A 19209-nucleotide genomic window follows, 5' to 3' on the forward strand; every position below is an offset into this window, starting at 1 on the left:
TCTTATCATGGCCGCCATTTAATGCTCCCGGGTCATTTCACTCAGTTAGGAACCTTCCTAAGCAAAAATTACAATTCGAACGCACCCACACTCTACGTATGTATCGCTTTAATAGGCTATTTTTTTTACAATGAATTAGGAAGTGCAGAAATCAGTGTTATCACAAAAAGATTCAAAAGCAACTTAAAAGCTCATTGAGAGTTATTATCTGATGGGACATTGCGCCATCATGTTGTATTAGCTACCATCCAAAACAGCTGTAAGCATTTAGCAAATTGTTTTATCAATATTACTGTTAGTGTCAGAGCAGATGTGTCAGATACCCTACGATTTATCATTACCTTCATTTGTTTAAAGAAATGATGGGAAAAGACTGATTTGAAAGAGTTTTAAATTTGTCTTGGTGAAGACAGCACCGGCGCCACATCTGCTGTGAACCACATCTTACAGAACATAGAAGCTGTGCTGCCGGCATAGACACTTGCCCTAGTTCAATAGCCCCGGGGATTAGTTGCATCAGACCCTGCGTATTGATGAAATTGAAAGAGATCAGCAGCTTATGTGTGAAACAATGGGTCACTGTCTCAGAGTCTATACATGCACTCAGGTACTCGCAGGGTGTGCTAACGTCACTGCCAGCGTCTCTTGATGCCTGTCACCGTTGCAAATTAAGCCGTTTTTTTATTATTTTACAGTCTGCCGGCCGTCAAGCCAGACGGTTATGTAACACAGCAGATATGTGCAACTCTAATGTTTAAGGTTGAAAGAAGGGATGAACATGAAGTACGACTAAAAGTGTAAAATACTAAAAAGTCGGGCTCAATCTACAGTAGACCTTATATTAATGAGAGCAGGGTGACTCCACATGCCGTTATCTGTCCTGCAGCTAAATCAATCCCATCTAGGTCACTCACAGCCAGCTGACTGCCATGATACAGTATGTGTGTGCATAGCATGGAGCAATTGGGAACGTGGTTGTCAATGCCCTTTACCGCTGGTGAATCTTTCTCTATTTTACATTTTGCTTGTATGGATATGGAGCCATCGAGCATGTTTTTATTTGCTGTCTGCAGTGATATCATGCTTCACACTCACAGCAACAATCAATCACCCCTGTGCCTGTATCACTGTCATCACGCCTGGCATATTCATCCCCCCTGCTTTTACTATACTAAGAGAAGCAGGTGGTTAAATAGGCTGTTTGGCTCTTTCTATGAAGCATCATATTCACTGATCAAAATGACTCAAGAAGTCATATAATTTAATACCTTAAATGCATCTCCGAAAAAAAAACAACAACGGAATTCATCCAACAATCTCCGATGATGATCCTCCAAAAATCCCTTTGAGAGCAAAACTCTAAGGATGAGTCACAACTCAGCAACTGTGCTTGCTTTCAATGCCAGCACTCAGACTTAAAGAGTTTGTTTTATTCCTTCACCAAATGTGAGATATCTCTTTCTGGAAATAAACACTTCCATCTCAAAGATTGAAAGTCATTTTCTCTGTTTGCTGTTGGCTGTTTATACAGTATATTGCTAATTCAAGCATGACATTTATTCAGCTGTTCCATATACTGTACTTGCATAACCTGCTCCAGATAAGTGTGATACTGAAAACCCCACATGCATCATGCTTTTACATTTGAAGGTGAGCAATATAAGCATTTCAACAGTATTTCAGACACATTCCTCCGTCCTCACCAAAAATAGGGCCAAATAGGTTGTGTTATCGAGCTACATTTTTACAAACCATATTTACATTTATTCTTAGGAGGCAACGTCCAGTGCTGCAATCAGGTGATGTAGTCTAAAGACAGAGACAACCTGTTATGGTCTAAGTGAATGACACACCCAAATGCACACAAGTTGATGATTTTTCAGGGATGTTTATGGTCTTGGTCTTGTCATGGTCTCGCACTGCCTTGGTCTGCACTCATGGAATAATTTGTCAGGAATTTACTGTTGCATAATAATCTATATGAACAATGTCACACTTGTGTTTCCTGCAGATTTACTATACCTCTATACATGTAAAGCCTCTAACTTCAGAGTAAATGCACCATATCGAGCTTCTCTGATAGGTTTCATTCAAATCTCGATTTACAGATTCTGCTTAAAAAATGTACAATCTGTAGTCACTGGACTGGGACTAAACTTCAGTATGAGCGTTATCTGGTGTCCGTTTGTATTACATTTGAAGCTTGAGTAGAATTGACCATGTACGTATCATCAGGCTTTGGTGTACGCAGGAAAAACCTGTCCATGTGTAGAGCAAAAACAGGCAGAATGTAATTCACGGTAGTGCGAGAATCTGATATCAGATGGAAGTCGGTTACGGCCAACCACCGGCTTCCAACGTCCGGTGTTGAAAAATGAAGCTGATGCAGAAGTGCAAAATCCTGCAGTTGTTTGAGCGTCCACTTGAGGCAGGCTAAGTAAGCATGTTGAAGTCACATACACAACTAGGCAAAAACCGGGGAAGATTTTATGAAGGATAAGCCGTTATTCACAAAGGGGTGCGTAGCTGACCTGTTTTACAGGTGGGCACAGTTTACAGGTTAGGTCATGAGGCATAAAACCTGCCTCAACTACAACTCTCTTAGTCATCTTAGCCATCTTAGGTTGACTGAAAGTTTGGTTGAGAGCATTTTCAGTGATGGATGGGACTCCCTGCAGTTACTGACGAGTGACATCCCTCAGGCTTTGTCCATTAATGTTTACAGTCTATACTGGCTACACAAGAATTAGGCTAAATAAAAAATGGTCAGATGCTTATATTGTTGTCAGACGATAGCCAATAGCACAAATTTGTGGATAATAATAATAATTATAATAATAATAATAATAATAATAATAATAATAATAATAGTACATTTAATTTGTAAAAAAAAAAATGTCAAAGTCCTACAGGAGATTTTTTAATAAAATAAAATAGAAATAAAAACAAATTTAATCAACTAAGCAACTAAAAGCACAAGCAGAAGGCTTTGTTAAAAAGGTGGGTTTTTAGGGCCCTTTTAAAGTCACTTTTACACAAAATCAAGTTTTTCACCATTTCAACCGAAATAGGCTATTCCCTTTTCCCCTTTTCATGAAATGGCTCCCCTTTAAATGCTTTTGCTAAATGCTTCCTATTCTAAAAATAAGTTAAAAAATATATTTTAAGTCACATTTAAAGAACTAGCCTAATTAAACTGCAATTTTAGATACACCCTGTAGAGAGATAATTAAGCTTTTACAGCTCAGACTCTCCACATGACACATACCTCCTCTCTCTCTCTCTCTCTCTCTCTCTCTCTCTCTCTCTCTCTAGTAGTCAGACTCTCTGAGCGCTGACAAGAAAAGGAGGAAGCGGAGGGAGAGCAGCGCGACGGACAAAGATAACTTCAGACAAAACCCACCGAAAGCTGACATTCACACACTTCCATTTGAACCTGCTCCACTCGGAACGTCACAGTTAACGACTTTTTCAGCCGCAGACGACGCATTTTGAGACGCCAACAACTCCTCTCGTTGGTTCGGGTGAAGTAGAGGTAAAAGACACCCCGCACAGGTAGTCGGAGAATGGCAGACTCGGCGGCGGCCAACAGCGACGGGGAGGATGGTCCCCGCGAGCCCATGCGGGGCTTCGCGCGCCAGGGAGCCCTCCGCCAGAAGAACGTGCACGAGGTGAAGGACCATAAGTTCATCGCGCGCTTCTTCAAGCAGCCCACCTTCTGCAGCCACTGTACCGACTTCATCTGGTGAGGAGATGGAGGGGGTTAGATATTGGTTTTACTTGATTAAACACTTGAATTTGTGCTTTTTAGAATAAGGAAAATTATAAACATGTTGTATACTGCTTAAAGAAATGACACATCCAATGAAGAAATCAGTGGGTCTTTCAGGTAGTAACACATGACAAGTTAAACTCAGTTTATTTCGTGAGTTAATGACAATTTAAATGAGAAAACAGGTGAGATAACGCCTATTTATTTGACAAAATGGCTGTAGTGTTATATAGTGTTACATCATTAAATTATGGCAGGAATAAACAAAGTGGGAGTGTTGAACCAGTTGCACAGATTCCTCAGAATAAACATCGATTTCATCTTTATTCCTGCACTTGTTGATGCTATATCAGCAAAGGAGGGAAGACGGAAAGATATGTGGGCCGCTCCAATAAAAAAAAAAGAAGAAAAGCAATATCTGCAGACCTTTTGTTTAGTGCTATTGCCTATTGGTAGGCAGAGGAATGGAAGAGAGAGGTTGAGATGAAACACGTCCAAAAAAAGAGACCCAGTAGGAAAGGAGTGAAACGCTGCCAGGAGGAATAACTTGAGCGGCAACAAAAATGTGCTTCACACACAAACACTGACACTGCTTTCCTCCTCCTGCTGCTACTCTTCTATTCCTCCTCCTCTCTTCATCATCATCTCCTCTGCAGACATGCCACCATGCAGCCCACCAGGGTTTACTAGACAGTGACTGCGCTCGGGTTATTAAATGAGTTTCCGGCTCTAGGTTGGCCTAATTTGTCCCGTTTATTATTATCTGCACTGTGTGCTATTCCCAAATCGGACATTATTTAAGGCCTATGATGGGCTTTTTAATTTGTGAATGGCTAAATGGTTTGACCTAGAAGACTGTGTGTGTATGTGTGTGTGCGTGAGGGAATATAATGGGATGGTCTCACTGGTTGTAAATACCTCTAAATAGAAGAACACTGTGCACCCTGTGTAAGTGCTTGACCTGTTTAGACCGACCATCCATCCATCCATCCATCCATCTCTCTATCTCTCTATCTATCTATCTATCTATCCATAATGAATAAAAGCAATCAGAGCACTGCGTGATTTCACATCCCTACAGATTATTTTGCCTGAACATGCAAAAGAGCAAGGCTCAAGTTAAGTTCACTTGTGTGTGTGTGCATGAGTGTTCTTGTGTGTTTGTGTTTGTGTGTTTTTTTACGAACCTGCAGGCATCCCGGCATTCTCCGTACCATTGACTAGGTGTGGTTGACCATTTCGCCTCGGGGCGGCTGCAGCCCTGCCTAACACAACAGCATGGTCGAGTGTGTTTGTGTGTGGGCCTATGTTGACCTCGGCATATTCACTGCTGTGTTCATAGATTAATAGAACGTCTGTTGCTTGCCCGTGTACTACTGTACTGTTAAGTTGGTGGGTGCATTTTTAATTTTCTGATCTTTGGAACGGAAAGCTTTCGCGCCGCACAGAAACTACAGATAGTTTTGACATGTGCCTCCATGCAAATGTCTAAAAGCAAGACAGAGAAGGTTTCAGAATACCTTTAAGTTCTCTCTGTGTGTGTGTGTGTGTGTGTGTGTGTGTGTGTGTGTGTGTGTGTGTGTGTGTGTGTGTGTGTGTGTGTGTGTGTGTGTGTGTGTGTGTGTGTGTGTGTGTGTGTGTGTGTGTGTGTGTGTGTGTGTGTGTGTGTGTGTGTGTGTGTGTGTGTGTGTGTGTGTGTGTGTGTGTGTACACGTCTGTGCCTGTACAATGTTTAACCTGTTTTCTGTGTATGTTCTCTTCACAGGGGTTTTGGCAAGCAGGGATTCCAGTGTCAAGGTAGGTGGATTAAACTACAAACACACACACACACACACACACACACACACACACACACACAGACACACACCTTTTAGGTTGGGTCGAATTTCTGTCACTTCTTAACTTAAAGAGCTCCTGTCTTCCTATTTATTTCTCTTGGAAATCTTTCATCTACTTTTCTTTCTCTTAAGATTTTGAGCTTTTTTTTTCATTTTAAAAGTATCTACTTTAAAATCTGGATTATAAATCGCACCGCATAGAAGACCCTGTTTTTACTCAAACCCCCCAAAATGATGGGAAATTTGCAGGAGTGCAGTGTTTGAAAGGGGCTGGAATGTTGCCTAACATGTCATTCAAACTCCCTGATGTGCATTTTTTTTTTCTTCCCCAAGGCAATTCATTCCAAGAACATGAACCTCTTACCCTCAGTAAGAGTCGCAAAAATACTGACGGAAAGAAAGAATGGACCACTGATTTGCTATGTATGTGTGAAGAGAGAGTGTGTACATAAATGGATCGTCAAAAGTTTTTGGGTCACTGCAGCTGTGGATTTAGCTTTTCATATGAATAGAGCCATCTAAAACGAGTGGGAAAAGTCTCTGTGGGAAAAACACATAATGCAACAGAGACAAGTCTGGAAGTGGAGGCAGGACTGTGGTGCTTATTTCTTGGTGAAGCATGCTGTAGGTGTAGTTTAAGCTATTGATGGAAGGAAGGTGAACCGGGATGTTGAAGGAAGTGACTCAGCCTGAAAGACTTTTCCGCTATAAACTCAAAACTGTATTTATGTAAAAAAAAATGTGTCAGAAAAAAAAAAAAAAAAAGACAGATTTTTCTCACTTAACATATTGGATCTTTAAGAAGTGTCCAATACAAGAAGCCTGCAACTTAAGCAACTTAATAGAATTCCATTGCTAATAAAAAGTTGTGATGCAGGTACAGGCTTGATTCTTCAAATTTACGACATTTCAGCCAGTAGCCGAAATGTCAGAGTCATTAAGAGATGCGAGGATTGGCTGAATTGGCATGAATTAGATAAATTGCGACATTTTAACTTCCTGGGAGGGCTGACAACCGCATTTGAACTTCCTATCCTGAGCATGCCTCTGAGAAAAAAGACACTTGAATAAGGGTCAGTTGTCATCTTGCCCAACTGTGTTGTGTGCATGACTTCTATTTAGGGATGCATTCTGTCACAAAGCTTAAAATTGAACGACCTTTTCCTTTAACCACGTATAAGTTAGATAAAAGGAGTGGTTAGAGTTTTGAATCAGCTCATCAACATCATGCTGATATTAATTGGTCCATAACAAAGTGTAGAGTCCTTTGTTTCATTTCACAGAATAAGGCATCAGCCCTGTAGTTATGGTGACCATCGACATGCCTCTAACGGCTAAGAAAACTTGATCTGCTTTGCCTTAGTGTGTTTGTTCATGTGCTGCACAGAGACAGATTCAGCATCAGCTCTTGAGCCGTGAAATGACTGAAGCTATTACAGAAACATCATAAAGGATGAAAATGCTGAGGTGCTTTGGGCTTTGGTGTGTGTGTGTGTTGTTTTTTTTTTTTATCAGTTTGCTTCGAGTCCGTCTTATCCACTTGTATTAACATCTAACTGGATATGAAGGATTTTTCACGTCTCCTAGCAACAGTGAAATATTCAGATGCAGCTGTCTATATGCTGCAGGATGGGAGAGATGCTGTTCGGCACAGCGGTGGTTTAGGTGTAATTAGTACTTGTAACGGGGTCTATAGTGTCTTTAGGGGAGGCATCCGCTGCTCTGCGGGGACCCTCGGTGTGTGTGTCTGTAGAGGAAGCTGTGCGCTTGTAGGTGTTGTGAACCTTTTCACTCCACCAGCAGGGCTCTGGACAGAGCACTGCTGGACTGATGGGGGAGTGTGAAGGAGAAATGATTTCACATCCAAAATTTCAGATCTCGCTCCAGCTGGTGCCAAAAATAACCTATTTGTGTTTGACTGTGTGTGCGCGAGAGTGACTGGGCACTTAGCAACAGTTTGCCACTTACGTTCCTTTATCAGGTGTGTGTGTGTGTGTGTGTGTGTGTGTGTGTGTGTGTGTGTGTGTGTGTGTGTGTGTGTGTGTGTGTGTGTGTGTGTGTGTGTGTGTGTGTGTGTGTGTGTGTGTGTGTGTGTGTGTGTGTCCTGAGTTGCACTCTGACATGATGGTACGTCTGGAGCAGAGTATCACTTGCCTAAAGCTCAGGGAGAAAGGGAATTCCTCTGCAAGGTCACACACACACCCACCCACACACACACCCACCCACACACACACATACACACACATACACACACACACACACACACACACACACACACACACACACACACACTGACTCACCAGTCACTGATGTCACAGAGCTAAATTGAGGGATGCAGGTTTTTTTGTGTAAGCTAAGCTGTAATAAGTACTATAGTGTATCATTGGAAACATTTACAATAACTTTTTATTACAGGAAAAAGTTTTTTTTAGACTTCTGTATTAATAGTTCAGACATACTAGTCTGCCTGTTTCCATGTCTTTGACTTAAAGGTCAAACCATCGATATGACCTGGGCCTCTGTATCTAATACGTAGCGTATCGTGAGGTTATATAATGTGTGTGCTACGCTGATCTGTCTGTCATGAGAGAATCAGTATTTTGGAACTTGAGTGAACAAATGAGTGCAATGACTGTCTCACATGCTGTTTACGCAGCGTGGGCATTAATATAAACACTCCTGGGGCAACTTTTGGATGCTCAGAGAAACTATTCTGAAACCCTTTTACACCTGTACCCATGTACAGTAGTTTCACATGCGTCTCCGGTGAATACTTTTGATAAATCACATTTGTGTAAAAAACAACCACATCACACTCATATGTGCCATCAAACCCCTGCAGATAATCCAAAATGCAGCCGCACGGCCGCTCTTCAACCTTCCTAAAAGAGCACATGCCACTCCGCTGTTCATCTCCCTACACTGGCTCCCAGTTTCTGCTCGCATCTCATTTAAAACTCTGCTGCTCGCTGACAAAACAGCGACAAAAACGGCTCCTCCTTACCTAAACTCCATAATCCAGGTCTGCACTCCCTCCCACCCACTCAATCTGCTATGAAAGGCGTCTAATCCAACGTTCACAACAGGGCCCTCTGTCGCCCCCCCAGTGGTGGAAGGAACTTCCAAACTCCTTTCGATCTGCAGAGTCCCTCTGCACCTTTAAGAGAAAGCTAAAGACCCAGCTCTTTCATGAACACCTACGACCTTAATGATGATGATGGTTTTGATATTATTGATGATGATGATGATGATGATGGTTTTGATATTATTGATGATGATGATTATGACGATGGTTTTGATATTATTGATAATGATGACAGAGACAATTGTTTTGATGATAGTGACGATTTTATGATGATTTCTATACTGAGTGGAACGCTCAAGAACAGCCATCAATGTAGTGCATTGCCTGTCAGCACCTGTGTGTCCGATCGGACTCAAGGCTGTTTGTTTGCACTTTCTAGACTTTCTGTATCCTTGCTTGTGTTAGTCTTTCTCTAAGCGTCTGCTAATTGACTTGTAGAATTGTAGAACATATAAACAAATAACGGGTAAAAAGCCAGAGTGACAGTGTTAGAGAAGTGGTAAATAAGTAGCTGTGTTAGATCTAAGGGTCAAAAGTCATTATAGTCATTCAAAAAAACTCAACATCAACGAGAGATAGCCTTCCTTAAAATGCCTGCTTATTTATAGCATTGTTACACTTGTTCCTCTTCATCTTTATTCTGCCTTTTCATGGTTGAAATAAAGAGGAAGTTTCATTTTTTTTAGAATGACTGACTCTACTACACTCTAGATGTATGATGAAACAGTTTATTTTATGTTGACTTTGAAAAGAAAACAGATCAGATACTAATAAATATCCATTCTGAGAGAACAAGCCTGTCATGAAGCATTTTGTGCACTTACAATACATTTTTATTCTAACAAGCTCCACGAGCAGAAACGTGGTAAGACTAGGATCAATATTGGAGATGCTGCTTTTAAACAATAGAGACGTTAGAATACAGAAAGCTTTACAGACCGATGCAGAGGTGGCTAAATTCTGAAGTTGAGTTTCCACGACGTGGCAACCTGCATGCAGCGCTCTTCTATGTTTTGAATTTGGACTGCAGTACCCATTTTAAACACTATGTCTCAGAGATATTGCTCCTTTAAACTCAACTTGCAATAACTTATAAGACCATCCATTTAAACTTTTTGACCCGTATGTTTGTAAGTTGAGTGTTTCTGGGTGTTGTATATTGTGTAACTCTGTATACTGTTGAACTGGTCAGAGCAGCCTGTTGTTGTAGCTGTAAACAGTAAACTGTAATACTGCAGTAAGAATGTGCGATTTCACAGACCCAGCTTGTTTTATGTTACATGGTGTTAAAAATAATGTGCATATGAGTTTTGATATATTTCATACTTCCATGTGTGCATGTGCTCATCACCAATTAAATGAGCTAGCGAGCACTTTGTTCCTTAATGGCAATTGTGCCTAACTGTGTGAGCTCTAATGCTTCCATGTGGTCGGATGTGTGTGCCCACGTTCCTAAATGAGTGTAGTAATAATGAGTTGGGTTTCAGCATGTAACAGGCTGTCGAGTGTCCTCAACTGTCTCCTCACGGACTTAATGGACAAATTACCCTTTTAGAGGACTTGAGAGAGATGGAGAGCAGGCTGAGTGGCAGGGAGTTTGAGAAACATGACGAATGGGGGAATGAGGATGGAAGTAGGGACAAGACGACTGAGAGGAGAAAATTAAATATGTGAAAGAATGCAAAAGAAGATGCGAGAGGGAGGAAGAGAGCAGAAAGGAGAGAGAGAGAGAGAGAGAGAGAAAATGAGGGGGTGGAATTCATCGAGGGAAGAGACAAAAGGGGGAGAAAGTGAGTGGGAAGGGCGTAGGAAGAAGAGGAAGATTACATGCGATTTCCTTGAAAGTCCCAACAAGCTCACAGCAAGTGCAGTGAAAACAGAAGGGTGTGAGACGTGTGTCCGTCCAGGGCAGTAGCAGAAAAGTGCTGTTGTCTCCTGGGTGTTAAATGTAACATGATGTCATGTAAAATTCACGGCCAACGAGAACTTACAATTAGCGAGAGAATCTCAGGCAGAAAAAAAATGAATTGACGAAGGAGGAGAGAGACGAAAAGGATGATTTCCATGGCAAAAAATTTAAGATGCACCCACATGTGTAAATTCTCCTTACAATATTCAGCCACCATTCTGTCCAGCATCCTTCATTTCTTCTTCTCAAAGTATATATTCCAGTGTGAATTAGGCTATTGCCGATGAAGCCATCAAAACATCATGCAATTTTTTTTATTTATTTTTTTTGCATTTTGAGAGTGCTCCAAAACTGCACAAAACTCAAGTGGTTTGTTCCTGCAGGCTGTGAACAAGAACATAGATTCTGTTTAAAAAAAAAAAAAAAAAAAAAAAAGAGTATAAAAAAACGAGGCTGATGGTTGAAAATGAATGAGAAATGTATCTGGGAATGGCACTCGAGCCGAGAGTTGGTGGGTGAGATTTTTTTTTTTTTGCTACGCAGAGGAGATAATGGAGGTAGAGAAGAGGTGAGAGGGAAAGGAGAGAGAGATATAACAGTGTAGGAATGGAGTGTAAATGGCACCTAAAACAAGCCATAAAGGTGTTGTTTTCTACACCTATTAGCATTCTTTATAAGTAGAAATGTACTGTGTGCATTTATAACGAGCTACATTCACGCTTGCCTTTGACTGATGGCATCTTTTGTGTCGAGGTTTAATCGGGCGCCTCTTGCTTTCATCTGAAAAAAAAAAAAAAAAAAAGAAACCCATCACGCTGCTGTTGGGCACAGCGCCCGCAGCTCCTCTGGATTCAGATAACATGTTTTCTGCCTTTTTCATGAGCCGATTCAGGTTCAAACCAGTTAGTGAACGTTTGCAAACATCTGTGTCTGTTGGTGCTGGTGAACGCAGCTCAGGTGCTTCTGCAACTCTAACCTGTGCGTGTGGGTGGGAGATCTACGGATCTAAACCCTGCCTCCCACACACACACACACACACACGCACACACATACACACACACACGCGCAGCACATGCATACACAAACACATGTTGAGGTGCATCATAGGGATCCTGAAGGAAAGGGAAATAGATGAAACATTTCTGACTCCAGTCTTTTTTTCTTCCAATCCTTTGTACTCTTAGATTCCCAGGTTTCTTTTGACCCAAAGTTCTATCCTTTTTTTTTTTTTTTTTACTTTCCTTGATTCTTCTTTTATTTTCCTTCACTTCTTCACCTTATCTTCTTGGCCACCTTCTGTTCTTTCGAGGTCCTTCTGATCTCTGGTCATCATATACTGACCCTTCTTTCCTGCTTTTCCGCAGCATGTACAGACACACATGCTGCCTTAACATCTTTCAGACCAAGGGTCGTCAACTACATTTGTACAAGGGCCAGCTTTTAGTCTTGACAGACACTCTGGGGGCCGGACAAAATATGCTTGCACATAAGCCTGACAGCTGACAAGCCTGATGGGAAGAAGTTGGTGTCAGAGGGGAAATATAATTTCTCCCATTACCTGATGCGAGTATTTCAGTATTTCAGCCATATCATTTTATCAATATGTTTATTGTTTAATCACCTGAGATCATTTATACTTGGGGGGGTGGCGGCCAGCGGGCTGCAGTTGATGATCACTTTTTAAAGCATTCAACTGATTACAATAGAAAACCTACATGTAGCAAAATTAGACAGCACCTGCAGACAGAGAAAGAAGGTCCATGTAGAGATGGGTATGTGTACTCAGGTACTTCTTCTTGACGTTTTTACCCGAGTAACGTTTCATTACTCGCACACCCACGCACGAGTTGTAATAAGCTACAGTGTGTGAGCTTTCTGGGTTTGCCCAACTGAAAGTCCGGTCTTGAACTTGCAATGTAAAAGGGGCTGTAGTCTTCAATTTTCAGGAATCATGTAGAAACACTTGTACAATCTTTGACCCCACTACTGACTTAGGCCCCGAGTCCAACCAGCGTTTTTACCAAGCAGAAAAGGAGAAAGGTCAAGGAAGGGAGCCATGGAAGGTGCAGAGTTCAGAGATACGTCAAACAATAAGCCATGACTTATGACTTATTGGTTTAACACAAACTGGAATCTTTCCTGGAACTTATCTGTGAAGGTTTTTTTTAATGTGTGTTTATGCCAACTGTGGCAGTAATCATGTACATAAGAACAGCTTTCTGGCAGAAAAGAAAAGAAAACAGAGACTGAATATACCTTCAATATTTGACAAGCTGGGAATGAGAACAGTTTGATCCTTTTCTCATCCAGTTATTCTATAGTCTTACCCTTCATTCTCTTTCTTTTTTCGACATTTCTCCTTCACTCCTATCATCTTAGTTCCTCGTCTCTCCTTTTCTCCAGCCCCCCCCCCCTTTCCCTCCACCTCTTTCGCTCCATCTCCATCTCTCCATCTCCCCCTCTTTCTCTCTAGTGGCTGTGTTGGAAGCTGTGGGCTTTGATGCTTTTATAAATAGCCCAAGTGTTCCACTGAGAGTAGCACCAAATGGGATGGATGGATGGCTGGCTGGATGGTTGGGGGAGTGCAGAGGGGGGATGGAAGAGGAGGGAGGGATGAGTGTGTAGGTGTGAAGGGAGAACATTGAACATGAGAAAAGATAAAAAAGCAACATGTGTTTATTGAGATTACAGAAAGCATTGATCGAGGTATAAAGAAGGGAAACTATGGGGACCTTCCCTATGGTGGTTCAAGAGGCCTGTTTCTGATATTATTTTAAAGGTTTTTATTTTATTTTCATTTCGAGATAGGACAGTGTATAGAGTCAGAAATCAGGAAGCGACAGAGTAGGGGTTGATATGCTGGAAAGGAGCCACAGGTCGTATTTGAACCAGGGCCTCCCACTTGAAGGATTACAGTCTCTGTACATGGCCCCCAGTTTTTTTTTTGTGTGTATGTGTATGAGGCTGTTCCAACTTAAATGCTAAGGTCAGCATGCTGACGCCAGCATTAGCAGGTAAAGCGTTACAAATTGAATAATGGTGTTTAATATTTGTATTTGTAAGAGGTACTTAACACAAGCTACAGCTGAGGCTGTTTTGAATTTCATCATTTGTAGATAAGGACTTTGGGTTTTTTTTGTGAGCATTCTCATGTTATATAATACTTTTATTCACCCTTTTTCACGCTCCACCACTGTAGTCCTCAACAACTCCGATAGATACAGCCTCAGTCGGTCTATTGATGATGCCGCCGCATTATAGTGTATTGATTTTTCCTACATTTCTGGTGTGTTTTTCAGACATAACAAACTTGCATCCTAAACAGCTCGTGCTCATGGCACACAACAACATGGTATGAATCATGCATCCGAGGTGGGAAGACTCCTTCTGATTATTATTAGCGGAGGAGACACTCGTGTGTGTGTGTGTGTGTGTGTGTGTGTGTGTAGGTTTTTATTAAATTCATTTTGCTCGAGCGCTGCACCCATCTGAAGCTCCAAATTAGACAAGAGCTGAGTGATGCATGACAAACCACAATCCAGACCGAGGAGTTATAGTCAAATAAGGTTCCAATAAAAATGCTACAACCAAATCAAAGAGCCAGTCATGTTCTTAAAAACGGTGAAGACATGTAACAGTGTAGTGGAGTATTTAAAATTGTGGCCACAGACTTGAGCAGGTGGGCACGCGTGTAAACTGAGACTATCACGGCTTCGTCTCATGATCATGTTTTTTTCTGACAGTCATTGTACTGTGTTTCCTCCCTTAACTGCTTCCTCTTCTCAGTTTTCAAATGCGGAGGGTGTTAAAGAGCTGGTGTGTGCGTGTGTGTCTGTCAGTGTGTGAACATGTTTTTGGGTTGCTATTATGTGCAAGCCTGCTCGTATCTTTCGTTTGGTCTCTGTAGCCTGAAATAACATCAAACAAGGAGAATGCTTGGCTGCTCGTTATGTAGAGTGTCGTAACTTTGGCACAACGTAAATACAAATTGAAAGATTGATTTAATGATTTTTTTTCTAAATCAATGTTTTCTACTTACTCAGAAAAGCTTAGAAGAGTAATTCTCAGTTTCTGTTTCTGAAGGTCAGTGTTGGCTATCTGACGCTTCCACAGGTGTGTGTGTGTGTGTATTTGTGTGACCTAGTCTAATTTTACTTGTCAGTTGGGACTAGCTCCTTTTACTCTGATCTACTTTCCCACATCTGAAGACAGAATCACTAAGATTGTGTTTGTTTGTGTGTGTGTGTGTGTGTGTGTGTGTGTGTGTGTGTGTGTGTGTGTGTGTGTGTGTGTGTGTGTGTGTGTGTGTGTGTGTGTGTGTGTGTGTGTGTGTGTGTGTGTGTGTGTGTGTGTGTGTGTGTGTGTGTGTGTGTGTGTGTGTGTGTGTGTGTGTGTGTGCGCTTGTATTGACTTTCAGTTACAAATTGATACACTATATCTCCTTTAGGGCTTGGTTGTCCTTGCCGCTGACATTTGCGTCAATAGTGACACCTTGGAGACGTGATATTGGGACAGGCCAGACAACCAATGTGGGTCAGACTTGTTTGACATCACTACCTAAACACACACACAGTCAAAACAAAATAGGAAACCAAAGCACAAAGATGCTGACATTTGACATTGCTTCCTTTTCATACAGACAAAGTCGACAAATGTACTCATAACTTTAAATAGTTCAGCAAATTTGATCAACTCCAAACTTGAGAGGTAATGATCTTTTTGAGGCTGAACGTAGCTAGGACCTGGGCGATATGTCCCAGACAAATATCCCATGACAAACTATGAACACAATCATAAGGAAAGGAAAACGCTGATAAGTTAAATAGATTGCTGCTGTGGAGTAAGACTTACTGACCCGGTGCTGTGTGTTTCCATTCCACTCCAAACGTCAGTAAGCCCGCCCGCCCACCCATATCCCTGCCATATGATTGGCTGTTCGTCAATAATATCTTATTAGCATTACCCATTGGTGTGTCCATTACTTTCGTGTGACCATGACTTTTCTGATAGATGGAATTCCCATGATCAAATCTATCGACTGTACCAATAATGGACAAAGCCACCCAGCCCATTGGTGTGTCCACTTCTTCATTGAAGACATGTTGTTTGTCTGCATGTTCCTTTTTCGGAGAGAGAAAAAACGGTGCAATTTTTTATCCCTTCTATTGACAAGTGACCTTTTTTTTTTTTAGAAGTTTCAGTGCCTCCTTGTTTGTGGGCACATTGGGTTTTCACAAGAAGTGAAAACACAACACACTTCAGTCCTGGTGGCTCAGAAACTGATCGCACCATTGTTGTTGTTACCCTTGACTGTAAACATAACATGGACTTAGAGAGCTGAGCTGAACTATACCCTACCCAGGATTACAAAAGATTGGCCAATACTGCACAGTTTACCTTTTTGTGAAATAGATCTTATAACTGTTATGATTTGAAAAATGTTGGTAAGTATATGTCAGCTCATTAAACCAATCTCTTGTGGGCTGTTGACTTTTCTTCTACACACTTCTAACACATTTATAGGTGCAAACTCACTGTGAATCGGTGTCAGTTCCAGGAACTTCCAGTGAGAATCATAGCTGATACGTAACTGTCAATAGCTGCCTTCATCACACAGAGGAAATAGTTCATTGCCTGTGGCTGCTATTTTTGTGGAAACAACCACAGCTCACTCTGGCTGGTTACACAGCATCAATAAAGACCCTATCAGCAGGATCTGGCTGTTTCTAGGTAACCCGGGTAACACAGGTCTCGTATTTTGATTGAAGTGAAGTTAAATTGTGACCTGCAGTAATTTTGTTGAAGCTGCACTGTTGTTTAGTTGTATAGTAAGCTGAACATGCTAACTGTATGTCTATATGAATTGCAGTGTTTTCATACCAACTTGATCTACATCACATAACCAATAGAAGGAAGCAGGGATTTTCTTCCGAACTGACGCGCAGGGCGGTACGTTCATGTGCTGTCTGCATGTAGATTGCTGTATTCCAGGTTGCAAGTCCCACGGATATTGAGTGCCTGTGAAATTGCTATCACTGCTATTAGATTGATTAGCAACTAAAAACACAATGAGCAGCAAAATTCAAGTAACCAGATTTCAACAAATTTGATCGAGAGTCAGAAAACAGCATCATCCAGCCACGTGTGAGCTAACTTGGAAATGACAAAGGGATCATGGGGAAGTGTTGCGCAATACAATAGTGGAAGATGTAAAGTGGTTGAACGCTAACTTTAGCTGTTGTCGAACATTAGCTAGGCTTGTTTTAACTTGAAATATGGCCAGATGCCCCATTGGATATTCTGCAGTTCATAGTTGCTCAGTGGAGTAGTAAAATTAAAAATAAATTGTCAGACATCTTACTTTCTGACGATTTACATCTTGGAACATAATCAGTACATTTCGTTTCCCATCCTGAACGAGATGTGGGAGGAAATAGTTGTAGTGTGAATATGATGAATGGCTGCTTACATTTCTTGGATAATAGATTGGAAGTATGAACACGTACTGAATATAGCTTTTACTAATTGTCCAGTTTCTCAAATATGTTTGTGTTTTTTTTCTTTAGCGCCTTTAAGCGAAACCTTTTAAGAGAATCCCATCGAGTGGTACCACTTGTTTTGTCTGGTGGATGCGGCATCGTCACCTTTTAACCTGTGGTACTTTTAATGCCAGTAATTTTAACAGAACAAACACAAAACGAAAGTCAAAAAGAAAGTACATTTGATCCGAGTCTGGCTCTTTTACTGAAACTGCAGTAGATTCAAACAAAGGTTCCACCCACACCACTCTCCCCACAGTAACACCATTGGCCCTCCTCTTGTCCTTTAGTTAATTACTCCCTTTTCCTACATCTTTGCTTCACTTTGTTTTTATTGCTGGAAAGGTGGGTGATCTACGAATTGAACCTGATCACAAGCACCAGCGGCAATTTGACTCGATGACTCGATGAGCTAAATATCTACAGTAAAACGTGAATCATTTTGTGTAGGTGGGATGGCCCACCTGGATTACTAACTGCTGGGGGAGAGCTGCTGCCGTGGTGGCTTTGTAAAATGTACTATGATATAATTTCCAGGACAAAGGGTCATTCAGTTTATAGGTGGACAAAATTTCACAGGCTAAAAACTGATGTTAAATCTATGTTTTACTAAAATAGATACAGATAAAGTCATATAAATGTATTGTTTGCACAGCCTGTTCTCTCTCTCAAGCCATCAAATACTGCAGCATGGCAAGTGACCCAGCTCATCCTAATATGACGCTAGCATCAGCTCATTTCTGGATTCTGGCCTCTAACCTAGTTCCCATCCCTGGGGGTGGGGGTAGGGGTGCATAGATCTCATTGGGGTGCAAGGCTTTGTCTGCCCTGAGGTTGTCAAAGTTGGATTCACTGGATTTGTTATAGAAAGGTCTTTTGTTAAGAACAAGTGTGTGTCTGCAATTTCTGTTGGGATATTTTTAGGAAAAAGGTTAATTTAGTCTGTGATAACAAACATATTGTTTCTTGACAGCAATACCTCTCTTTTTTTATTGTGGGGATCCTTGTTGGGGGGGGGGCTCTTAGGATAATTGGTTGGGAACCATGGCTGTTTGGTGATTTCGGCCCTGGAGAATGGAGTTCCATTCCTGTATTAAAATGAAATGCTAAAGTTGACTTCTTTTGGGAAGTTGACGTCTTTTAAGTGAAAAGGTCGGACCAAACATTGATTACTCAGGATACAAAATATGCTGCAATTCCCATCCCTGTTATGGATTCCCATTACGTATTAATAGTATATAAGCGCATTTTATAAGTCAACTACCAAACCATTTTCTAATTGCAAAATGTATAGTTTTGGAATCCAAACTGAATCAGTTAGCCACATGCTAACGTTTGTGGCCCACCAAAATTAATGAAACGTCAGGTGGTTGTTTGAAAACTCACCAGATGTCTCTTATTCATTATATCTAACTTAACTGCTTCGTTTATAAAGTTATAACTTATGGCTTGGCTGGAGCCTTCCGTGTGCAAAACTCATGCTATAAATTTGTACCTGGGTAGTCGATGGCCACTGACTGAGCTGGTGTGAGTAATTAGTTGGGGAGCGAGAATGTGTTGGGTTAGTGTTGCTTTACGTCGTGTTACTTTGCTGTCGTTGACGTGTTTACAAAAGTGCATTCCTGTTGTAAAGAAGCATTCATTTTGAAGTCGGTTTGTTTCAGGTGAATAGGACTATATCGGCGCTGTATTGCTGCTGTGTTTGTTTGTTTCACTGGTTATGTGTCAGCCTTTTACAACCATCTTCTTCACCCGACTGCAAAATGTAAATCATACTGAGAGTTGCTCCATTTATCTCGTGTGTGTTGTCTGATGGGGGACTAGCTAACTATGTCACTGTTGCTCCTGAGATACTTTAACCCATTCATCTATGGATGGTAACCTAGCAACAGGGACACGAGCTGACAGGAGTGCAGTGATCCCAGACCTCTTTTTCTGTCCCTCCCTCCATCTGTACGCCTTTTTCTGTCTCTCCCTCCATCTGTACGTCTCTTTCTTTGTTTGACTTTCTGATTCCATTTCGCTCTCGTCGCATCCTTTTCTTAGTCTCTCCACCGTCATCTGTC

At 41.4% G+C, this 19209-nt stretch overlaps 1 protein-coding gene across 1 annotated transcript in view; it reads left to right on the forward strand.

The window, feature by feature from the left end:
* The first annotated feature begins 3320 nt into the window (after positions 1-3320).
* The window catches only part of LOC132954137 (protein kinase C beta type-like), an 82584-nt gene continuing 66695 nt past the window's right edge, over positions 3321-19209 (forward strand). Inside the window, exons 1-2 of the mRNA XM_061026611.1 lie at positions 3321-3745; positions 5538-5569. Of these exons, the coding sequence (XP_060882594.1) occupies positions 3567-3745; positions 5538-5569 (211 nt within the window). The 5' untranslated portion in view covers positions 3321-3566. The remainder of the gene's footprint in view (positions 3746-5537; positions 5570-19209) is intronic.

Source organism: Labrus mixtus, chromosome 20, assembly GCF_963584025.1.
Source record: "Labrus mixtus chromosome 20, fLabMix1.1, whole genome shotgun sequence".
Classification (NCBI taxonomy): domain Eukaryota; kingdom Metazoa; phylum Chordata; class Actinopteri; order Labriformes; family Labridae; genus Labrus; species Labrus mixtus.